The sequence below is a fragment of the Anser cygnoides genome, chromosome 6, assembly GCF_040182565.1.
Source record: "Anser cygnoides isolate HZ-2024a breed goose chromosome 6, Taihu_goose_T2T_genome, whole genome shotgun sequence".
NCBI classification, from domain to species: domain Eukaryota; kingdom Metazoa; phylum Chordata; class Aves; order Anseriformes; family Anatidae; genus Anser; species Anser cygnoides.
In genome coordinates this window covers 21012718-21034852 of record NC_089878.1, presented here as the reverse complement: position 1 = coordinate 21034852, position 22135 = coordinate 21012718, and the positions used below count along the sequence as shown (strand labels likewise).

At 36.9% G+C, this 22135-nt stretch overlaps 2 protein-coding genes across 11 annotated transcripts in view; both read right to left on the bottom strand.

Annotated features, from left to right (window-relative positions):
• The window catches only part of TLK1 (tousled like kinase 1), an 89668-nt gene extending 79591 nt beyond the window's left edge, over nucleotides 1-10077 (bottom strand). Inside the window, exon 1 of the mRNA XM_013171504.3 lies at nucleotides 10055-10077. The gene's annotated coding sequence lies outside the window, so the exon portion shown is untranslated. The remainder of the gene's footprint in view (nucleotides 1-10054) is intronic.
• Nucleotides 10078-14900: 4823 nt separating this feature from the next.
• Nucleotides 14901-22135, bottom strand: part of METTL8 (methyltransferase 8, tRNA N3-cytidine) — an 89648-nt gene continuing 82413 nt past the window's right edge. For 9 of the 10 annotated variants that reach the window (XM_048061566.2, XM_013171508.3, XM_066999499.1 and 6 more), the window contains 5 exons: nucleotides 20431-20494; nucleotides 19961-20100; nucleotides 16089-16195; nucleotides 15922-15987; nucleotides 14901-15127 (listed from right to left, as the gene is read on the bottom strand). In XM_048061566.2, the coding sequence (XP_047917523.1) occupies nucleotides 14937-15127; nucleotides 15922-15987; nucleotides 16089-16195; nucleotides 19961-20100; nucleotides 20431-20494 (568 nt within the window). In that variant the 3' untranslated portion in view covers nucleotides 14901-14936. The other variant, XM_066999504.1, reaches the window with a different exon arrangement.

Sequence of the window (22135 nt, the reverse complement as noted above, 5' to 3'; positions counted from 1 at the left end):
GATTCGGCACTCACATTCGCTGTCACAGAAAAAACAGCAAAAGAAATGCCTGTCTCAGGTGATGACATTCAGGCAAGGTTTAAGGATCCTAGGGAAGCAAAGGAAACATAACTTGCTATCAGATAAATCAGGTGTATGGTGTTATTTGATATTCACGTACTTAATAACGCTCACAAACCCCAAGAACAGCCAAAATATTTGTTTCATTGCAACCTGAACTTAACCTTAAAGCACTAAAACCAGTCATAAGACTCATAGACACGACTTTGTATACGATATGCATTTTTTTCACAGAAATTCCTACCCAATTTCCTGTTAGACAATTCCACATCAGGTAGTAAGACTAAGTGCCTAATAACAGACAGGGCTCCTTTGGCTGCTTGCATGCTAACAAACGATGTAATTGTGCCTAGATTTTTATTCAAAATGGAGACTACCTGCTTCCCGTAATAATGGTCCTTCGTTAGATGACATCTTCCATCATGATTTGTATGATACCTACCCAAGCTCCCAATGGGAGATGTACTTTGGATAATAAATGTAACTTCTTTGTTCCATACAGATTTGTGCCAGTTCTATCTCCTTTACACTTATTCTAGTCACTATTTTGATCTTCCTTTTGATGATAGTGCCATATTACACTCATATATTCATATGCCAAGTTACTTTAAAAAAAAATCCCAAAGAAGTTATAAAATATCCTGTAAGCCTTGTTCCAAACGAAGATTTCAGGTCATTAGGAGTAAATGATAATCTATGGTCAATTGCACATATTCATTTATTTATAACATTTAAAGAGAAACAAAAATGCAGCAAGACATCTCTGCATAATAGTTTCTATTTTTATTCTATTCTTTATGTATTTCTATCTTGTTTCCTGACCATGTCCTAGGCATGCATAAAGCACCCAACTGCTATTTATGCAGTTCTAAGATTTTGTCTGCATGGAGCTGGGAAGGAGCAAGTCAGCTTGCTTTCTTTTGCAAATTTTATTTTGCTTTGCACATGTGTACACAAATATGGGTCCTTATGTTGGAGCACTCAACATAAAAGAAATACTCATTTTCTGTAGCTTCTGAGACAGAACTGAACCATTTCCAAAGAAAACACACTGTTCTCACACAGTCAAGCTTTGCTATTACTGTGGGAAGACCCATTGTTCTAGATGATCCATGTTTAATTTCTGAGCTTCAGGAGATCCCTTAAATACTCCACATCTCATTCTCGGAGTGCCTAGGGAAAATAGAGCAGGATACTGATGATGATTTATTTATTCTTTGAAAAGGCACAGCAAGGAATAGAAGGCAAGCAGGCAAGTATCCTTTGTCTCTGGGAGTACACAGTACTGCTCTACGCCAGCTCTGAGCCTTTAATGCCAAAGTTACTGGTACACACGTTATATTTCCCGTGCCTTATCCCAGCCATAAGCTGACAAGGACTGAGATAAGATTATTATTCATCAGGATGGGACAGTTTCTGAGCCTCACACATCCAAAACAGTTAAGCAGCTGTACTGAACCACGGGATTGCAGCCATGCCCTTTTTGCTGATATGACAGCTACAAACTATCCAGGTTGTTTGGTAAAGAGATCTGCAGGGCAGTGTAAAAGACAGTCCTTCTGTGGTCCAAGACACCAGTAACTGAGGCTACCATATGTTCAGAATAACTCAGGAGATCCCAGATCCTGGCTCAAAAGAGCAACTGCACTGATACTACAAAGTTCTCATAATGACTGTGAGTGCAGAGTTCACAAAGAAATTAGCTTTTTTTTTTTCCACTTTGCAGGATCACAGCTCAACTGTCACCCTGCCTTAACACAAACAAGCAGTGACTGCTATGAATAAACTCAGAAATGCTACTTATGTCTCTAATGCTGGGTATATTAAGTAGACTATTAAAATACCCTGTTAGGAATTATGGGCATTTTTCCCACAAAGCATTTTCCACACGTAATTCACAAACTAGATTCATGTTTGGTTTCAATGAAATTTTGCTTTTGTAAAAAAATCACAAACAAATCCTAAAACTTCACAGATCTTAAACAGCTTGTTAAATACTATCTTGACCATAAAGTCTTTGTATAAGATCCCATGAGATCTACTCAGAAAGTCTGAAACTGAAAGGGGCTGAAGCAGGTGTATGACATAGAGGTGTGTCATTCCCCCCTGTCCCCCACAATTTCTCCTACACTTCCAATACAGTTTTCTGTCTGATCTGCATGGCAAAACTTCTCATGACCACTATCTGCAAGAAGAATTTACTGTCAACATAACCTGTATGCTAGAGGAAAAAAATGAGCTCAGACTACATCCACACCAATCCCATAGCTCCTTATCACACTTATGTACAAAATATGTTTGTTCAGTAACATGAGTTTTGTTTCAAGCTTCTTTACGGCAGGTCAGTCAGTAGAATCAAAATGAAGGGAGGCTTGCTAACCACTCAAAGCACTTGCCTTCTTTTTAACTTCTCTTGGGAGAAGTTAAATATATTCTGTTTTTCCTCCTTTAGCACCAAAGTCTGCCCCATAGAAGATTACTGAAACATGAGTTTGTGAGGGCTGTTTCAAGCAGAAGTATGTTCCTATGTATAGGAATGATGTTAATTCCTGTCACTCTGAACATCCAAGCAAGATTGTTAAGGCTCCTTCTAAAGGGCCAAGAAAATTTGTGCCATTCAGTTCAATGACTTTCATCACCTCTATTAGACCAAACATAAACGTAATACAGCTAAGACAGACTCCAAAGGTTAGTTTTTCATTTAGGCAAAGTACTGGAGATGCAAAAGCTGTGCAGCATTTACAGGAGTCTAACATGGATTCAATAAACCAATTTGAACATTAAAGGAACATCCTTTCTAAATGCAAATTATTCAGGTACGATGTGAATTCCTTAAAGGTTACTCCTCAGTTCTCTCTCTCTCTAATAAATGAGAACACAGAACAGCTTAGCTTCTTCTTCAGGATTCTTTGTATGAAGTCATCGCACTGCTCCCATTACAGGCCTTTTCTGTAAGGTGCAGACACAGGCTCTGGACTGGTTCTGTCCTGTGACTGCTGAACACCAACATTTATCTTCTACTAAAGCACTTCTGGGAAGAACTGAAAAACCGATTTTAAAAAGTGAGTCCAACAATGCAGCAATGCACAGACATATGCAAGCTTCAAGATTTTCTCTCTCCTTTTCATTTTGCCAGAAGATTCCACATTTTTGTATCTCAGAAAAAAAATAAACACAAATATCAATAAGGTCCAGAAAATGTAGACCAACAATATGCCATACTGAACTGATCAAAATGTGAAGAGATCTACCTGGACAGGGGTACAATAGCTGCAGACCCAATTATGATGAATTCATGCCTTGAGTGAAGCTGGTGACAGAACCTGTATTTGTTTCCCAGTGGGCAGAACAGGATGCGTTATATCAGCTTTGAGGTAGGAATCATGGGAAAGAAAGCTACTATATTAAAAATAAGTCATGTTAGAGATGCTCTCTACTAAAGGGACTGTATTTGTGAGTAATTTAAGCACTGCATAATAGTGGCCACTGACTAGGAAGCTGTTGTGCACCCTTTTTGGCATTGGCAGATTCATTAGAGAAATCTGCAAGTATATTTCATACAATGAATCCACATTTGCAATGTAAATTTAATTTCACCGTATGTAGCAGCATTTTCAGAATTAACAGGGATGACTGAAACTTGAGGGCCTTCAGACTGAGAAAACAACTGAAAGAAGAGTTCAGCAGGTGTCAAAACAACAGACAAGAAGTCTGTGTCTAGCAGCAGACTAATAATGGTACATTTTAAGTGTCAATGCAGTCATCTGCCGTAGTTTAATCAGAAACAGATTCTTGTTATCATCCTACTGTAATATTATCAAGAAATCCCCTTTTGCTGTAAAATAGTCATACTTAGTCTTACACCAGATGGAATGAAACTTATCAAATTGGTCTTGACTTAGAAGCAAATAAAAAAATACTCATTTCAAATTTTAACACAAGTTTCTAACTCATTGTGGTTTTGTAACTCACACATGGCTGACTAACTTTTAAAACCTCAAGCTTTGCATGTCTTAAGTTCTCATGGAAAATGAGGGCACAGTCTCATTTTGAAGCTCACATCTTATACTAAGGGTAAAGACTTTTTTTTTTCTTTTTGACTAACCAATCAGCTGCATGTGAACTGCCACTGTACAAAAGCACTGTATGTTGGATGCAATGGCTAATCCTTCAAAGCTTAACATAGCTACAGGTATTTTGCACCCCACTAGAAAGCTCTGTTTGCACTGCTGGTATAGCAGATAAAAGCTTGATACAAAGTTTATAGAAAGAACTATTTTCCCTCAAAATACTCTTTCCTCAGCTGCTATCCACTTGCTAGACATCTTTCCCTTAATTTAAAATCACCAAGAGTTTTGCTTACCTGGATTGTAATCAATGTAAATAATGAAGCATTTGCTGAACTTAAAGCAGAGTCAGGCACTGGTGCACCCCTGGGCCATACCTGGCCTGCCAAAACAATACCCATCTGACCTCACAGCTTGTTCAAGGCTCATTTTCCTGGAAAACCTTGACACATGGTGGGGAGATGGCACCTACGATGCACATGCTGTGCAGCAGACTTGTGTGGCGGGAATAAGGAATGAGTCACGGGCACCACAATGGCATCGGGCATGGAGTAGTTGCTGTAATGTACACATTTAACCAGACAGACCTTGCTGCTGGTCGGGCAGGATTTCTCCCTTCCCTACCCAGCCCACCCCAAATTTTCAAGTGGGGAAACACTCAGAAAGCATTTCTTCAGCTAGGATCAATGCAGAAAGCACAAAACGCTGTCACACTAAAGCAATGAATCACCAATGTAAAACCTTGCTTTTTTAAGAAAAAGCTCCTACTACTATCCTATATGGTACTGGATTATTCAAATTAATCTACAGCGAAAGTGAAAATGCCTTTTTGTAATTCTGATTCTCTGCGACAGCACTTTAAGTGTCAAGTAAGGTCCTATTTTAGCAAAGTTTCCAACCGTGTGCAGCAGTTCATCAGAAATTAAAAAACCACCAGCCCAAATGCATAGTCAAAATTCACCCTTTCTAAGGTTTCACCAAAGCTTTCTTCATTACATTAGGTTATTCTTCTATCGCCTCCCTCAAGGCCTACTTGTTCCAACTTCTCTGTGTAGATTGAAAGCACACACAAGCTATCCTGAGAGTTTTCATACTTGCTAAGGGACTAAAACTTACCACTCTTCTACATTTCTTCTTTTCTTCATTTTTTATTGTAATTACTAAGGTTTGTTTTTCACAGAAGTGACAATTTTTGAGAGTATGTATAATCTAAGCACAGCTAAGGCTCTGGTATTGAACCCTGTTAAGAACAAAATCATTCAGGCCACCAAAGCTGCGTAAAAGTGACCACCGTTCCCAGATTAGGGTTTTAAATCTTCACCTCTATATTTAGAAACCTAAAACCAAATGGCCAACTTTCCTGATGACTCAGCACCCATACCAACTGCAAAAGAATCTGGATCCCCAGCAGACCTCTTGTATAAAAGTGCTTAGAAAGTCCAGACGTGACAGTTACAGCTTACACACTTTTCCAGACCAAAAAATGGAAGTCCATTAGTAACTTCTATTTTACTTCTCATCCCATGCTACCACTGCATTTAGGAAGAACTCTTGGGTGTACAAACCTTCTCTTTTAAATTGTTAAAATACTCTTAACAGAATTTCTTTTTTCTCATGCCTGGACTTTTCTTTAATTGGATGCCTGCCAACTTCCATGTCTCTACCTCCCAGACTGCTGATGTTCCCTATTCTCTCATTTAAGAATATATATATGCATGCACATAATCTAAGCCCTTTGGGCTTTTCTTTGGCAATAGCTGTCATTTTTATTTTTTATTTTATTTTGTAAATTCAGGAGGACACTGAAAAGCTTGGTAGTACTCTCCTAAAGATTAAAAAAAGGTAACTAGGCTCACCTCGGGAACGTTTGCAAGTTCATTGCTGCTCTTGCCTAGTAAGCTGGGGATGAAAACCAAATGACCTGAAGCTGTCACTGTTCACATAGCTACACATGCTAAACTTTGTATTTAGTCACTTTATGAATACAAATAGTAATAATATATTCCACTTGGGAATCTTGAAAAACTTTTTTAAAACAGTTGGAAACAAGAACGTGAAAGCTATATGAAGTATCACAAACATACACATAGAATACCTCTACTGAAAGAAATGCTGGCAACATGGCTGTTAAAACTGTTCCATTCTTGATCTCACAGATGGTAGGAAAATCCACTGGAAATAACACCTAGTTAATATTTGCCTGTATTATCATCATGAATTTGTGGCTTTCAAATAGTGTTACAGTTTTTGTTTTCTTTTTTAATTTGATAGACTGATCTCGGAGAAGGAGAATGAAGAATTGAGGAAAAAATGGGATCCCAAAGTACAGTGTAAATTTAAATTATCATGCTTTACTGGTATTTCCTTAGAAAAACATACCAATATGCAAAGTCTTCTGGTAATGGAATAACAAAGATTTTTATGAAATCTAAAAAGACGGGGAAACAACGATCCATTTTCATGTTCTGAAAATACATTTAAAAAGCCATTTCTTCCTATCTGTTTTTTTCAATCTTATCTTCACAATTTTTTTTTCTTTTAGTCTTGAAAGGACTGTTGAGTTTAAGAATAGGCATATTTCATCGCAGGTACTTTCTCAAGTATTTGAGAGCAAAAATGAACATGTCTTACGCAGTTTTATTGTAAATCACTTATCTTAATCAATCATGCTTATCTGTTATGTTGTCAGGTTTTATAATAATTACTACCCACTAGAGAATGTTGTGGAATAAAAAATTCTGAAGATCTTACACTAAAATATAAACACAAATATGTGAGCATCTCAAAACCAAAATAGCTTCAGACCTTAAAGCAAAATAGTAAGAGTAGTGAACAAAAGCTATTGTCTCTGTGCAACTGATCTTGATATTTTAATGAGTAATGTAATCTTACTGATAGAACATTTTTGTACTTCGATATTTGCATTTTTATTTTTATATGGAATACTGGGCACCAGTTAATCTGGTTAATCACAAGCAACTAGTCTACATCTTGAAGCAACTCCACAGACTTTCAGAGTCTTCTGGTCTCCCGCTGACATAAATGATGTTAGAAATCTGGGTCAAAGATTCAAAGATCTTTCTTTCAGATTTAACCTTCAGGCCTTTTACTAAATATTAATTGCTTCAAAGTAAAATAAATATTTACTGTTTTTGATACTCTGCCTCAAGCCAATTGATGCAAGAAGAGTGTGGTTTAGTAGTTCATTAAATATCTTAAATGATATAATAATACTTACATGCTTTGCAGACTCTGCCATACTGCTTCTTTTTTTCATCGACTTTCATTTGTTATTAAAATAAATACATACAAAATAAAAAGAAACTAAAACCAGGCTCTTGTTAAATATATCGATTCTTCGTAAATTTCAGTAAAATAAAATGTAGACTTATTGCTAGCGTGATTTTGTTGTTCTCTCTTTGTACAAGCAAGCTCACACTGTTTCCAATTTAAAAACTAGATCTTCACAGTTTGGTGACTATCACCAAGTATTTATTCAACTCGCTAATATTCACTCTTGAATAACAAGATGAAATGTTTATCTAGAATATGATTATCGGTGTATTTGTCATATATATATTTTTATCTCAAAGCAAATCATGCTTGGTGACAATCACAGCTTTGTCACACCATCTCTTATTAACACAAACATCTTTGGCTGTTAGATCACAAAATGATTAAATGATTGATTTTGAACAGCATTGTTTATCATCTTTGGGTTTAGCTCGGCCCCTGTGTAAACAAGCTTAGCATCGTCATTGAGAATTAAACCCGTTTATGCCAGGGGTTAATATGCCAGGGTCTCTCTCTGTGAAATCCATTCCAAAGATGCAGCTTCTTGCTACTGCTATTTTCCCTTCATTTTTAAGTAAATACACATTTGACTAAAGGCTGCACTGGTAGCTTGTGGAGATGCAGATTAAACCTGAAGTGAGTGTAGAAAATTCAAGTCTGCTCCACTTCAGAGTAAAAACTGTTTCTCAAAGGGATTGTCACCCACATGTAAGTTCTGGAGTACAAGCCTCCTCCTTGAAATGCCTCACACTGTCTTTTCACTTCTCCACCCACCATTCTTTCTCATCCTGTCACTGTTGAGTGTAATCAATGTCATTGGAAACTAAGCTGCCCAATTCTTCTGGAATGACAACTGACTACTGTGCTTAATAGGATAGATATGCAGCAAACAGAGCCATTAAAATGGCAAAGCATTTCCTAGTGTAGAATAAAAGACTAGAGGTAGGTTCCTCCATTTAAAAAGCACTTGCTATTTGGGAGGAAATGGAGGCTAGAGTGTGCCTGACAGTAAAGAAAGGAAAAAAAGAAGTGAACGTTGGCTCTGTAGTGAAGCCCTCCAATATGGCCAATCTGACCCAAGTATAATTAATCAATCATTATTATTTTAGAAAACAAATTACTTTCATTATCTGGCTTTTGACTAGCCCAAATATCAATTAACAGAGATATTGTTGTGAGAGTAAAGCGTGCTAAGAGTGATGCCTCTCTCTTCGGCACTGTGCTAAATTTGTCATTCTGTATAAAATAGTAGCTGCTGTATGATTGCTACAGGACTGCATGTTGTTATGCCAATTAGTATGTTCCTTCCCCCCCACCTATCTTTTCTTAATTCAGTAAAATGTGCCTACGAGACCAATTTTGTATTCAAGTTTATTTTCCAGCTCTGCTGATGAGCAATATTAGGATCTCACAAAAGGCAATACAAACATTTTAGTCTGTTGTTTTGTTTTGTAAATAGAGAACAGCATTTTAAAGTCTTACATAGTAAATACGCAGATTTCCCTTCCATACGTAATATAAAAATAAAAATGGAAAATCTCATATAAGTTACTTCTAGTAACTCCTTGATCATTTACTCTTGTGAATATTGTGATTCCTCTTTTCTTCTTTTTTTTGGGGGAAGGTATACCACATATTTTTATTTTATCAATGTAGATTTGTTGCCTGCTAACTTGAATAACTTATCCTGCTTTTTGTGTGGTGTAAAGGGATACATTTTACCTTCTACTAAAATACTAAAACATAATTTGATATGCCATCCTTACATTGCCTATCATTCATTTCTCTAACCTGCCTTCCTATAAAGTTTTTTCATGTCTCTAGGAATTTTCACCATCTATTTCCACTACATCTTTTTCCTAGCTAAACAGGACACACTACAGGGAAGATTTTACACTGGATTTACTTAGTAGCTGTATAGCATTCTATTTTTACATCATATTTATACATCTTTACATTTTGCTTGTTTTTACAACAAGCAGCATACACCAAGCCTGTGTTTTCAATGAGCTTAAAGTTTGTTTAGCGTCAACGTGTGAATGTTCAGATTATTCTTTGAGCATTTATTAAATTGTGTATGTCATCAGCGTGTTTTAGCAGTTATTAAATTAATTCACTTGCTTTCTTAATCTTTCACAATCCCTTCAAAATTGTAGTAACCTGATCAATAAAACATCCTCTGAAAATGGGTCTGTGCTGTTGCTCACTCCTCTTTGACGAAAGCAATGATGAGATACCTTTGGCTAACAGTAAGCATGCTACGCTTTGTCACACAGGCATTCAGTTTAATATTTTCAATGGTGTACATTATACTTCAAAGACTAACCTACATTTCCGGCCTTTTTGATGAGTGCTCCTCTGCAACCATGAGATTTTGGGTTTGGCTGTTGTTTTAAAATAATAAACAGATTTTTCCTCTAAACTGTTGTAATCCCAGATAAAACCTAAAGACTATTCTGTTTTCCTCTCAAGCTGTATTTCTAGTTTATACAAATTCAATTAAGTTCTGTTGAACAGATGCAAGTATAACAGAAACAGAGACTGGGAGGCACTTCAAGGTGATAATCTGCAGATACAGTCTTGATTTAAATGGGACAACTTCAGAACATATGGAGTAAATTTAATTGTCCTACCTTGATTGAGCACAGTCAGGGTGCGGAGACTTCTGTTACTCTTTTGTATTTGCTTCCCAGGAGGTTAGGATTGTAGCTTCTGTCACTTTAGAGTTCTACTTGAAAGAAGGTAAAAACGTTGCTCCCTAAGGAAAAACCAAAAGCAGGTGTATCATAAACCTGCCTGCACTGTTGCAAGCACGTGTGTAGCACATATAAACTACAACAAATGAAACATTCCATCTTTGGAAGAAACCAAAATACATTGTGCACATTAGGATGAAAGACAAAGCCTGTAATATTCCATTAAGACGCGAGTACAGTACCACAAGGAAAAATAGACTTTGAAGATAGGTCTTTCCACCTCAAATCCTTATCCCGATTTGTTTACTCAGAACTGTTTCTGTGAAAGATCAGTCTTATTTTTACCTTCTCAACTCCTTCATTTCATTTCACTAGTTCCTAGGCCCAGTGTCCTTACCCTGTGCCACATTGTCTCATTACACATCTGCCTCTGTGTTACCCATGGTGTTCTGTTTCTCATTTTCCCATTCAGTTCTACGTTTCATTCCTGTTTTGTTAGTCCAACCAAGCTTACTTCTTACCCCACTTCCCAGAGGAAACCCTCCTTCTCTTGTCTGCCTTTGAGCACCATCTTGATCTTCCTCTGCTCCCACCTGTTTGACTCTTGCTTTCAAATCAGTCAAGCTCTTCCTTTTAGTTGTTTGGCACCAGCAAAGCATGGACAATGGTCATTGGATGGAGGGGCTCCCTTCTCAGCTCAGTCATCAAGTCCAGGCACAACCAACATGCCTAGACTAGCAGATACAGCAAAGAACCTGCTAGAGATGCCCATGGCAACGCAAGTAATTCTTACTGACACTATGCTAACTATAATTGTGATTAGAAGACAGACTTAATCAACTTTTGGCAGATTGTCAAGGGGAGGGCAACTGGCACATCCCTGATGTTAAAAAAAAATTAAAAAATAAAAAAAAAAAGCACACATGCCAAATCTTTGTTCCTAACATGGAGAGAAGTTTAGATACTGAAAATCAAAGTGACCTACATTATTAACAATTAAAATGTTTAATATTTTTATAGTGCATATATATGTTTCATTTCCAAGGTTGTTCTGACACCCATTAGGAAGAAGTAATGGTTGATGTCGGAACCATCTATTGTCACTGCCATTGCAGACACCATAGCCTAAGGCATATTTTGGTCTAAAATAATAAAAAACAGCCAATACCACTGTATTAATTGAACATGTATACCATTCATTGCATTCACACAGAAAGAAAAAGTAATCTGTTCTGTACAGAAGGAAATAAAACTCTCTTGTTTCAATCCTACAAGTAACCCATCCAGCAAACTTTACTCCAAATGTTTGCATATATAGTTCCTGTGGAAACTGCTCAACTGTCTACCATGCACAGGAAAAAAAGGAAACGAGGAATATATCAGTATATCAAAAAACACACTAGAGCAGTCAAACAAGACCACACCACAAATCATAATGAAGTAGTAAAATTTATATTAAGTGATTACCGTTGGTGTTTCATACAAATTTCACAATGTTTTGTTACAAATATTTAGTCATTTTTCAACAGTAGAAACTGCAGATTAGCTGAGTTACAAACAAAAGACAAAACAGAAAGACAGCAGTTCCCAATGTAAAAAGCAAGTTGTCTTTTGTGTCTAGAGTTCCTGTTGTCTCCTTGTCTACCCTGCATTTTCTTTGTCCTCTTCAGATTCAGTAGATTTGTAGATATTGCACAAATACATACCCTGGTTTTGCTGGAAAACAAAACAAAACAAACACGAATTGTTATTGACTAGATACCTCAGAATTAGTGAGGGAAAGTTTGGTCACTTTCTTTATTGTTGTTGTTTTAAACTATATATAGCTTTCTTGTTCCTGCTTAAAAACTATTGTAAGATAGAAGAACACCTAGTCTAAACCAGCAAGTGCCATTCTCATCTACCTCTACATAAATGTAATACAGTATCAGTGGAGATCACAAAGGAAGCCAAAGCCAGTGAAGCCAAAGATCAAGGTTATCTTTCTTTAACTGGTATTTTTCCATATTCACAAGTCTGCCTTGCCAGCACAGGAAGTCATGCTGAACCAGACCAAACCAAACCCACACAATCATTAGTAATTAACAATTAAAACATTTATATAATGTATATTTACATAATTTTATATTATTAGAGAGTCCAGGCATGTATCTCATTAAAGAAGTACAGATTTCAAAAGTAAGTAATACTTACAACTATATATGTACTGGGCACTTTTTCTTTGCAATACCCTGATTTTTCTTTCTCCTATAGATTAATAATAAACCATTTTAAACTGCACTTTCTATATTATTATCTGCAGCTCTTTTCTTTCTTTCATTTCAGTAGTTCTACTGACCTTTCTTTTGGAAATATTATCAGTTTATATAAAAGTACCAGTTTTCCCAACTAACAACACAGATTTTTTGATTTTTTCTTAAAACGTGTCCCTGATTAAGCTTTTTGAAAACTGAAATTTCATAAAGTCAAAATACAGAAAGAACTTGCATCTGGGTAGGACTTATCAGGAAAGATATATTTCTACCATTTCCCCTTTTATCAGTCTTAAAAGAGTTTGGACTAGTTACAACTCTCTTTATAGTGGATATTCTACATTCTTACAAATAGTAGCTGATCTTATTACTTCTACAACAGACACCATTCTTCTAAAACAGCCTGTCAAGTACTTCAGCTGCAATGTGCAGATGAGAAACAGCCAATTTTGTTTAAGGAAGGCCATACAAGAATTTAGGGTTTGGTTTCTTCTGATGTCATATTTTTCTTAAACTAACAACATAGCATATTAAAATCGTGCCAGGATCAACATATCAGTGTGAGAGACAAAGCAAACATTTCATTAGCCTCTACATATGGAAAATCTACATCATACACGTGAACAAGACTGTATGATGCTCAAGAGCTTATCATCACCATCACCTCCTGGAAAATTCTACAACTGAAAATGCTTTGTGCTAGACTCAGAGTTATGCATACTCCAAAGTCACAATTACAAATACAAGTTGCACAGGGTAGCAACTTCTTTAAAATATAAGCAGATATTTATTTCCATTTTCCATGAAGATGCTGTTGTCTCCTAAAAATGATGGCCTCAAGAAACACAGCTATATTTTAACCTCTAATCTGATTCATACCACAAGATCGTTATTGCAGGTTACAATAACACAAAGCTAACGAAAACTTTGCTAACCAAAGCTTCCTAAGCTACTTAATTCGTATAACAGTATCTTACTGTAATGGGAGCTCAGAATACACAAGAAATGCAGGATAGGATCCTACCTGCTAAGACCCCTTATTGTACTTCATTCTTGAAATAACTGGTTTTTATGGAAATTGTGCAAGTCCTTCATTTTGTCAAAGGGGATGAAAATACTTAGCATGTAGATTTAGATAATTTCTTTCTTTCTAGAAGACAATTAATTTTACTTAGCTTAGCAGCTAACAATTTGCAAAAAAAAAAACAAACATGGTTGTCAGCTGTAACACACTTACCCTTCAGATTAAAACAAAAGCAAGAAAAGAGACTGTGGGAACTAGATTAATGGCGCTCAAAACTGCATGCATGTCATAGATCATATGCATTCTATATCCTTGTTGAAGAAACACAAAGTCATTGAAGTATTATTTTATTAATTCACCTGTTTCTTATCCTGTCTTCCTTGTGGCTAAGTGATTGTAAAATCACATTTAAATAGCAGAAATAGCATCTTTTAACACTAGCCCAACTGCCTCAGTATCATGGCGTGCCTCTGAAAGCAATATCCACATTTTGGTTTTCTCCTTAGAAGCACGCAACATTTTAATGTAGTCCTGTCTCTCCACAGGGTCAATACAAAAACACTGTGTCTTGTTTCTAAGACTCAAGCCCTAAGAAACCAACTTCTCTCTGTAAACAACAAAAATATTTCAGCCACCATGTAAGACCACCATTTTAGTGTGATTACATTACCCCATAAAAATATCAATAAAATGTACTCTGGACTACTCTTTTTGCTCCTCTCTCTAGCCTACCTCACATCATGAAAATAATGCTTGTATTTATCCAGGCTAATGTTAACAGTGCTTTGGTTTCAGACCTGTTTTGGCATTCAGGGCATTCTTTTCTACATGATGTTGAGCTTACAACCTACAACACTTGAAATATAACACGTGTTACATATCTGTTACACAAACTTGAGTTTGCCATGTTTCTGATGAGCATGTACATGGAGAGTGGAGACCTCAGAGGAATAAACCAGTCACAGTGCAGGATGACAATCACTGACTAATCTGATACCCGTGTGTATCACATGCAGTTAGTATGAAATAACTTTCATGCAAATCAGAAACAGATCTTGTCTTCATTGTTTATGCACCAAGAAATTTCCCCCAAAAGAGGAAATACAGTTGCAAGACACACAGTTGTTAAAAGAGACATGACTCAGAAGTCAACACAGCACAGCTTGTAACGATAGTGAGAACAGATATTCTGATTCTCTAAATCTCTGTAACAATTCTGCTTCAGTAAAACTTAAAACATTTTACATGGTGTGAATTTCACCAAGAACAAGATGTATGCTTATACTTATTGACTATTCACATTACAGGAAGTAAAAGAGTACCTGGTCACAGTTATGACTAGATTAATGTATATCCCTTTATTGCATATAAAGCAGAAGTCAGAAATGCATATTTTTTCAGCTTATTCTCAAATACATACATTTACAAAATGTCAGGGAAAGGCTTTTAATTCAATATATTTCTCCTTTTCACTGGCTAACACAAGATTTATATGAAATATACATACTCAAATTTGTTTCCATTTCTGAAGTTCATGGTACAGTTATCCATATGGATGCTTTTTCGTGGTTTCTTCAGAATTATTCACAGATAACAGCAATGGTTTTTGGAACTTGCTTTGTACCCAAACTCGCTGCATTTTCACTTTTTTCTTCCTGTTTACTTGTAATCGCCGATCAACTAAATTCTGTACTTCAGTTAATCCAGCCAAATTGAACATGTTCCATATCTCATCTGTTTTCTCATACAAAGAATTATTGCAATTAAGAAGAAGAAGAAGAAGAAAAGACATTTGTAGAATGTAGTAATTAACAACCCGCAGTTCAACCAAAGATAGAAGTAATTCTGTTTTGTGATTTGAGAGATCAGGGAAACTTACCATAGTAAGTCTTTTGTTAGAAAGACATTTTCACAGCTCTCTATTCATATTACAGTAAAAAAAAAAAAAAAAAAAGAGAGAGAAAAAAGTAGTGTGATGCTCACTTTCACAATTTTCAGCAGCTGAGCTATAGCGCACCAGTCTAAGCTGACTGCTAACAAAACTGGATGAGTGAAGGGGCAAAGAGCAGTAATATCCATAACCAGGAATTCAAGTTTAGCTCTTGGAGAAAGAGCAGCCCCATACCTCAGACTGACCAGCACAGCAGAACAAAATATCAGAGCACGGCCACCAGCTATCCTTCCAAGCACGTTTCTCAGTTTTAAAAATATATTAAGTACACCTTTAAATAACAGAATTTGAGAATATCATTAAACACAAGATGCTTATTCAAAGAGAAATTCCAGCGATGTCTACAAGCAATCTTGAAGTACCGCAAGCAATCTTGAAGTACCCCAGATGCAACAAGCATATACATGTAAAGGGAATTATTTTCTCACAACATTTAGCTTTGGGCCTTGTAAAAGCAGAGAATCAGAGAAGAAGCTCATAAAACCTTCTTTAAATTTCTGTTTTAAGATGAGCTTTTATAACCCAAATCATCTTAAGAGACAATCAACACTTTCTATTAAGCTAAACCATTCCATACCTTTTGTAAAGAAATACACTCTGGTTCCATCACCTCGTACATAAAAATTTTCTGACAAGCAACGACCTAAGGAATTAGAACAGTAAAAAAAAAAAAAAAAAGGATGTGTCATTTCTTTCAAAAAGAGTTAAAATAAACAGTAAGCTACAAAAGCATTCAAGAATTACCTTTTTTAAAACGAAGTTGAGCTGTATCATATCTTCCATAGTCTCGAAATAACAACATTCCTCCAGGCTTCAGTAGTTTAGCCAACCTATTTATAACCCCTTGCATCCTTAGAAAACAGATGAGATATTGGTGAAATTTGCTAACTTAACTGTTTTTTTTTCCCTAGATGCTTGGAAAACATAGATTTACAAAGCTACAATGAGAAGATGTGTCTATGTTTACTACAAAAAGGCCAAACACTAGCAAACAGGAAGAGCTCCTTAGAACAATAGGGAAAAAAGGAGGAAGGAAAAAAGGGGGGACAAAAAGGGAAATCAAACCAAACAAAAATCAAAGAAACAAAAACTCCACTAACTCCCACGACAAAAATTTATAAGAAAAAAAAAAAAAAAGGAGTTCTTTACCTTCACTTCAACAGAATCTCAAGCTAAAACACAATTTCTGAATATATGGGTCATATAGGTCAGGTGACAAACAATGAATAAACAGTCAGCTATGTGCATTGGTGAGCTACACTGAGCCCTTTCACAATAGACAGCAAAACCAAGAGCTTGGAAGGCTGACAAAAACTTATTGGATTTCTTTATTGAGGTACTGATCATGCATACAGTCAGCATCTGAACCCCTAATGGCAAAGAATGGAAAGACAAATATGAGTAGTACCTCAGGAGAGGAATCCAGCAGAACTCCATCTGGAGTTATTGCTAGTTATAGGAGGAAAGTCGGCATCCTCTGAAACGCTGACACATTTGTGAGTCTTGGTCATAACTAACATCATCTTCTCCTCATCAGGATCACAGCAGTCAGCTGTATGTCTGATAGGAGTAAGTACCTTATGCGGTGCTCTTTGCCTTTCACTAGGCAAGAGCACCTTCATTATCACTTTTTAACCTTACCTTGGAGCTTCTTATAAGTACATTTGTATTACCCTGGAAAATACCTTACTGATGAATAATTGCTTGAGTTTGCCTCACTCTTTCAGAACCACATAAAGGACTCAAGTTTTCCAAAATCATGAAAGACCACAAAAGGCACTCTGTACCTGGGGGGCTGTAAGGTAGAAAGTCCATATGCCTAAGTCAACCCATCTTCCCACGTGGAAGTGGACAGACCACAGAGAACATACAGAGCCAGAGTAAATGGCAAATAAACGGATAAGAAAGACAGGGTGCTTTCCTATCCATATCTTAAAAGAGCAGCGAGTCCTCCTCATTTATGCAAAATCAACATACCTTTACTGCTAACCAATAGAAAATCCTTACAGCATGCCTGTCACTCAGGCAGCCTCACACCCCCTTCCCCCAAGAAGGTCAGAACTCAAGCAATAACACAATTCAGTCCTTATGCAACAGCAGTGCAGATATCCTGACCTGATTTTTAAGGGACAGAATTAGGAGTTAATTCAGCAGAAAATAGCAGCATATCTCAATAAGTAAATAAAATTAAGCATACACTTTCTGAGCATGGAATTTCCTCAGAGGAAGCCAAGTGTTTTAATAGTTCTCCTCTTTGCTCATGCTCAACACAGGCAGCCAAGTATCCTGCCACAGACAGAAAAAGCAGCACCACCTAGAAATAAGAGACTATTCAAACAGGTGGCTGTGCACAGAACTACAGACTCTGCCTATATAAATGTAAGTTTTGCACACAGAAAAAAAAAAAAAGTACATGCACAAAAAGTGAAAGTTCTTTGAGAAATCTGATCTGGTAGGACTAGATCTGTTCTAGAGGACTGGATCACATTAATTCCTTTCAAATTCTGTGACCAATTTTTAGAGGTGACTTGTAGCAAGTGAACTGAAGTATTACCTACGAAGTACAAAAGCAGTGATTACCAAAAATGAAACACAAGAGCCTGAGAGAAATCACTAAGTAAAAACTGTGCTGAACACAAATGTGTCTCTCTATTATGTATGTTTTTCATTTTTCCAAAGAACCTAAGTTCTGCACCATCATTCTCTTGGCTTTCTTTTTCATCTCCCACTTTCAAAATTTTCAGAAAAAAATGTATACTGAATAACAAGGATCTGGATTACATTTCTCTGTATGCAGTCACTTTAGTTCTTGGATATGACAGTAGCGACTAACAAATCTTTGGAAAGTGGATCTTATCACACAAATAATTACATGGACATCTTTATGTGTGTATATATATATGGATGTGTGTACACACGTATTCAAAAACATCCATGTCAGCCTTTGGATCCTGACATGAGGAGGAAAAAAAGACATACACATTTATACTCAAATGATGAACAGGAAAAGACCCACAGAAATTTTGACGGAACATCTGATTACTGCTTCTTACAGGCAAAGTGATTGAATGAATACATCTCTATTGTCCAATTTCCTTCTGGCAGCATCACTGCAGTTACAGAGATCTGAAACCTACTGCTTGAATTGTTTTTGAAATCTGGACCCAGGCTTTGCATGACTCATGTGCTCATCTCTGAACAAACAGGAAGGAGCAATATCCTATATGGGAAAGATTTTTCTGCGAAGCTAATCATTAGTAACTTAGGCGGGGAGGCAGGGAAACAGTTCTGAGACTTAGGCAAATACTGTCCTGTTTGCCAAGACCATTTTAATGACATACTTAAAGTAGTAAGTGTATTATCAGACATGCAGCATGTATTTCATTTCTTTTCTTATGATTTGGTTAAAGGAAGAATCAAGTAGTTTAACTTCCATGCACTCTTTTGCACTTCTCTTAAAAAAGGCATTTTTTTTATATCAGCCATCTTTAACAGTTTGGTTCATTAGACATTGAGAGGCATTAGTAACAAGGTTAACAGTCCTCGACATAACACTCTGCATGAAAATTAGATTAACTTCTTCAAATCCAAACAAGTTACAAAACTCTGAATGCATTTCAGCTTAAAAGGCCTGTATGTATGCATCTGTGTGTGGCAAAATCAGCAAGCTAAATCCTTATCAAAATACTGTTAAGGTGTTAAATCATGAATGTTTGGTTTTGATCACTGAAAATAATTTTTTTTCTGGAAGACTAGTGGTTTGTTTTTGAATTTAAATCATAGAATCATTAAGGTTGGAAAAGCCCTCCAAGATCATCTGGTCCAACTATCACCCTCCCACCAATGTCACCCACTAAACCATGTCCCTCAGAACCAGGTCCAACCTTTCCTTGAACACCCCCAGGGACGGTGACTCCACCACCTCCCTGGGCAACCGTTCCAATGCCTGACTACTCTCTGAGAAGAAATGTCTCCTAATTTCCAACCTGAACCTCCCCAGGCACAACTTGAGACCATTCCCTCTGGTCCTATCACTAGTTACCTGTGAGAAACGGCCGACCCCCAGCTCCCCACACCTTCCTTTCAGGCAGTTGTAGAGAGCAATAAGGTCTCCCCTGAGCCTCCTCTTCTCCAGACTAAACAACCCCAGTTCCCTCAGCTGCTCCACACAGGACTTGTGTTCAAGGCCCTTCACCAGCTTCATAGCCCTTCTCTGGACACGCTCCAGGGCCTCGATGTCCTTCTTGTAGTGAGGGGCCCAAAGCTGAACACAGTACTCGAGGTGCAGACAGCAATTTTCTTGAAGCACTGCTACATTTAATGGGGATGTACTTAGTTACAATATACCCCTTTTATTTGATGGAGACAGGAGGTTCACTAATGAGTTAGTCTGACCAGCTTTTCTCTCAAAGACTGAAAACAGGAAACATTTAAAATACCTTGGATTTTGTTGTTGTTTGGTTGGTTGTGTTTGTGTTTTTTGAATTTTTTTTAAACATAATCATATCTTGCTAAATAATAAATTAAAGATTCATCATCTTCCTTTGATATTCTTGAAAACCTCTAGGGATAAAAGAGATTTAACCTATTTGCTTTGCCCTTTAGTCTTCATTTACCTGTCAGGATGAATGGTTGAGAGCACAAAGACAAGGAGAATGACATCCAGGATCTCATCTGGAAAAGGATAGGGTAAAGCATCATCACACACATCATGAACAAAGGCAGAACACCAGGCTGAATTGTAGGACGAATGCGACTGTCAGGAACAAGATGAAAAGAGGCACAGAGAGAACAGTAGTAGTTAATACGTTTACTATGACTCAAGGAACTTTTTTCTTCAATTATTCAGCATTGTAAAACACCTCACATAAAAGCCTATTCTGTCTGGTATCTTACTCAAGCTGAGAAGCAAGCTCACTGATGGTATTCATTTTTCTTGTATAGAGTAAGACTTTGTTCTTTGGAATATTGAAAACTTCAGTTAAAAGTTGTAAAAGCTATCACATTCTTTTTCATGAAGGCAGATTCCTGGCAGCCTCCTGAATTACAGACTTGTAAGTTACTCTAAAGCAAGCATATGAATTACCTTTACCAGCTCCACTGCTCCTGAAGCAAAATCACAACAGTAGAGAAAGGTTCCAGGTGTATTGCTAGGAAAACAAAACCAACTTCAGTTAAAAAATTATTACTGTAAAAGATGAAAGTAAACATCAGCGTTCACAGAACTACAGAAGGCCTTTTGGGGTTCTCCACAGGTTTGACCAAGCACAGTTTATTGATGTCTAGCATGTGGAAAGCCACATAGGTTGTAATGAACCAATAGGCAGACAAATTCATAAGAATGCCAACATTCAGTTGGTATAAAATGGAGACTTATAGCCTTGTCAGGGAGGAAGTGGAAAAGAAAAAGAAAGAAGGTCGTAGAGGGCTGTCAGGATTGACAACAATGTCCTGGTGTTGTATTACATAAACGCACACAAATAGGTCACATTTTCTTACAGAAGCATTGGACTAAATTTTATCATTAGCCCATGTATGCAGTATAATTAGCAGTATGATGTTGCTAACTGGGGAGGTGAGAGAGGGGCGTAAGGTTTGCAAAAGTCGCCCTCAGTTCTGTAGAGGTTTGGGTTCCCATGTGCCACCTAGGTGTGGTTTTGATTAGGTTAAACTGTATTGGCTGTTTCCCTTCATTATCCCCTTTGTTTCGTAAGCAAAGATGAATAAGAATTTCCTGTACCCCTGTTTTGCCTTCCTCTCCCATCCACAACTAAGCCAGGTGCAAATTTCCGTGTACCATTCATCAGACACTAGTAACTCAAGGGAGTTTTTTTTTTTCACCTCCAAAAAACTAACTCAGAATAAACTGAGAAAAGTCCCCCAAAAACCAACTGAGGGATGACCTCACCATCAACTCATGATAGATTAACCTCTCCTAAAAATTATTTGAGATTTTGGACATACTGTTCCTTCGGAAATGGAATTACTAAACTATGACAGTGCTATGACTATAAGATCTCACAGTATATACAGCTGAACTAGTGACCTTTGTCTGAGGGTTCTTCAGGAAAAGCCTTATGGACCAAATATTTTCTATCCTTGCTGCTGAACAGAACTTTTATGAGCTCTGCAATCATGATGAGGGTTGGTGAGTTAAGGTATTTACTGTGGATGAGGACAAGCAGCCAGGCTTTGGACCCAGCCAGTCCCTTGGCAAAGGTCAAGCTAGTTACCTAACTGAGTTATTAGAATGTTATTACTTTTACTTTTTTTTTTTTTCCTTCTCAGAGAGCAGAATAGGAGCCATGTGGAAAGTCAACTTAAAATAGAGACACAGGTTGATCTGGATGGTTATTTCATGACCGTGGTTTTATATTAAAAAGCAGCTTAAATTTTAAGGAAATATGGGGAAGCTGTGTTAAGAGTTTGGTTACAAACCTAAGTCGAATATTTTTGTAGCCAGGGTGCAACCATACTTGACTCTAGCTTTTTTTTTATTTATACAAAATACAATTTTTATATTATTAAATTCAAAGTAAAACCAACTGTGCTTTAAAGTCAAGAAGTCAAGCCTGGTAAGAAGCAGGAGATATTTCAATCAGGTCATATACAAGACAGATGTGTAAGTTGTCCAATGTACCAACCAACCTGAAGAATTTGCATAAGAATGTCCAGGAAAAATATTTTGAGTGGATTATTAATTATGAGAAATGCCAATGTATGACTAATGCTGCCTGTGAGGAAAAAACAAAAGTTTGTCCCATCTATTTTAATACAGATATTCGGTGTCT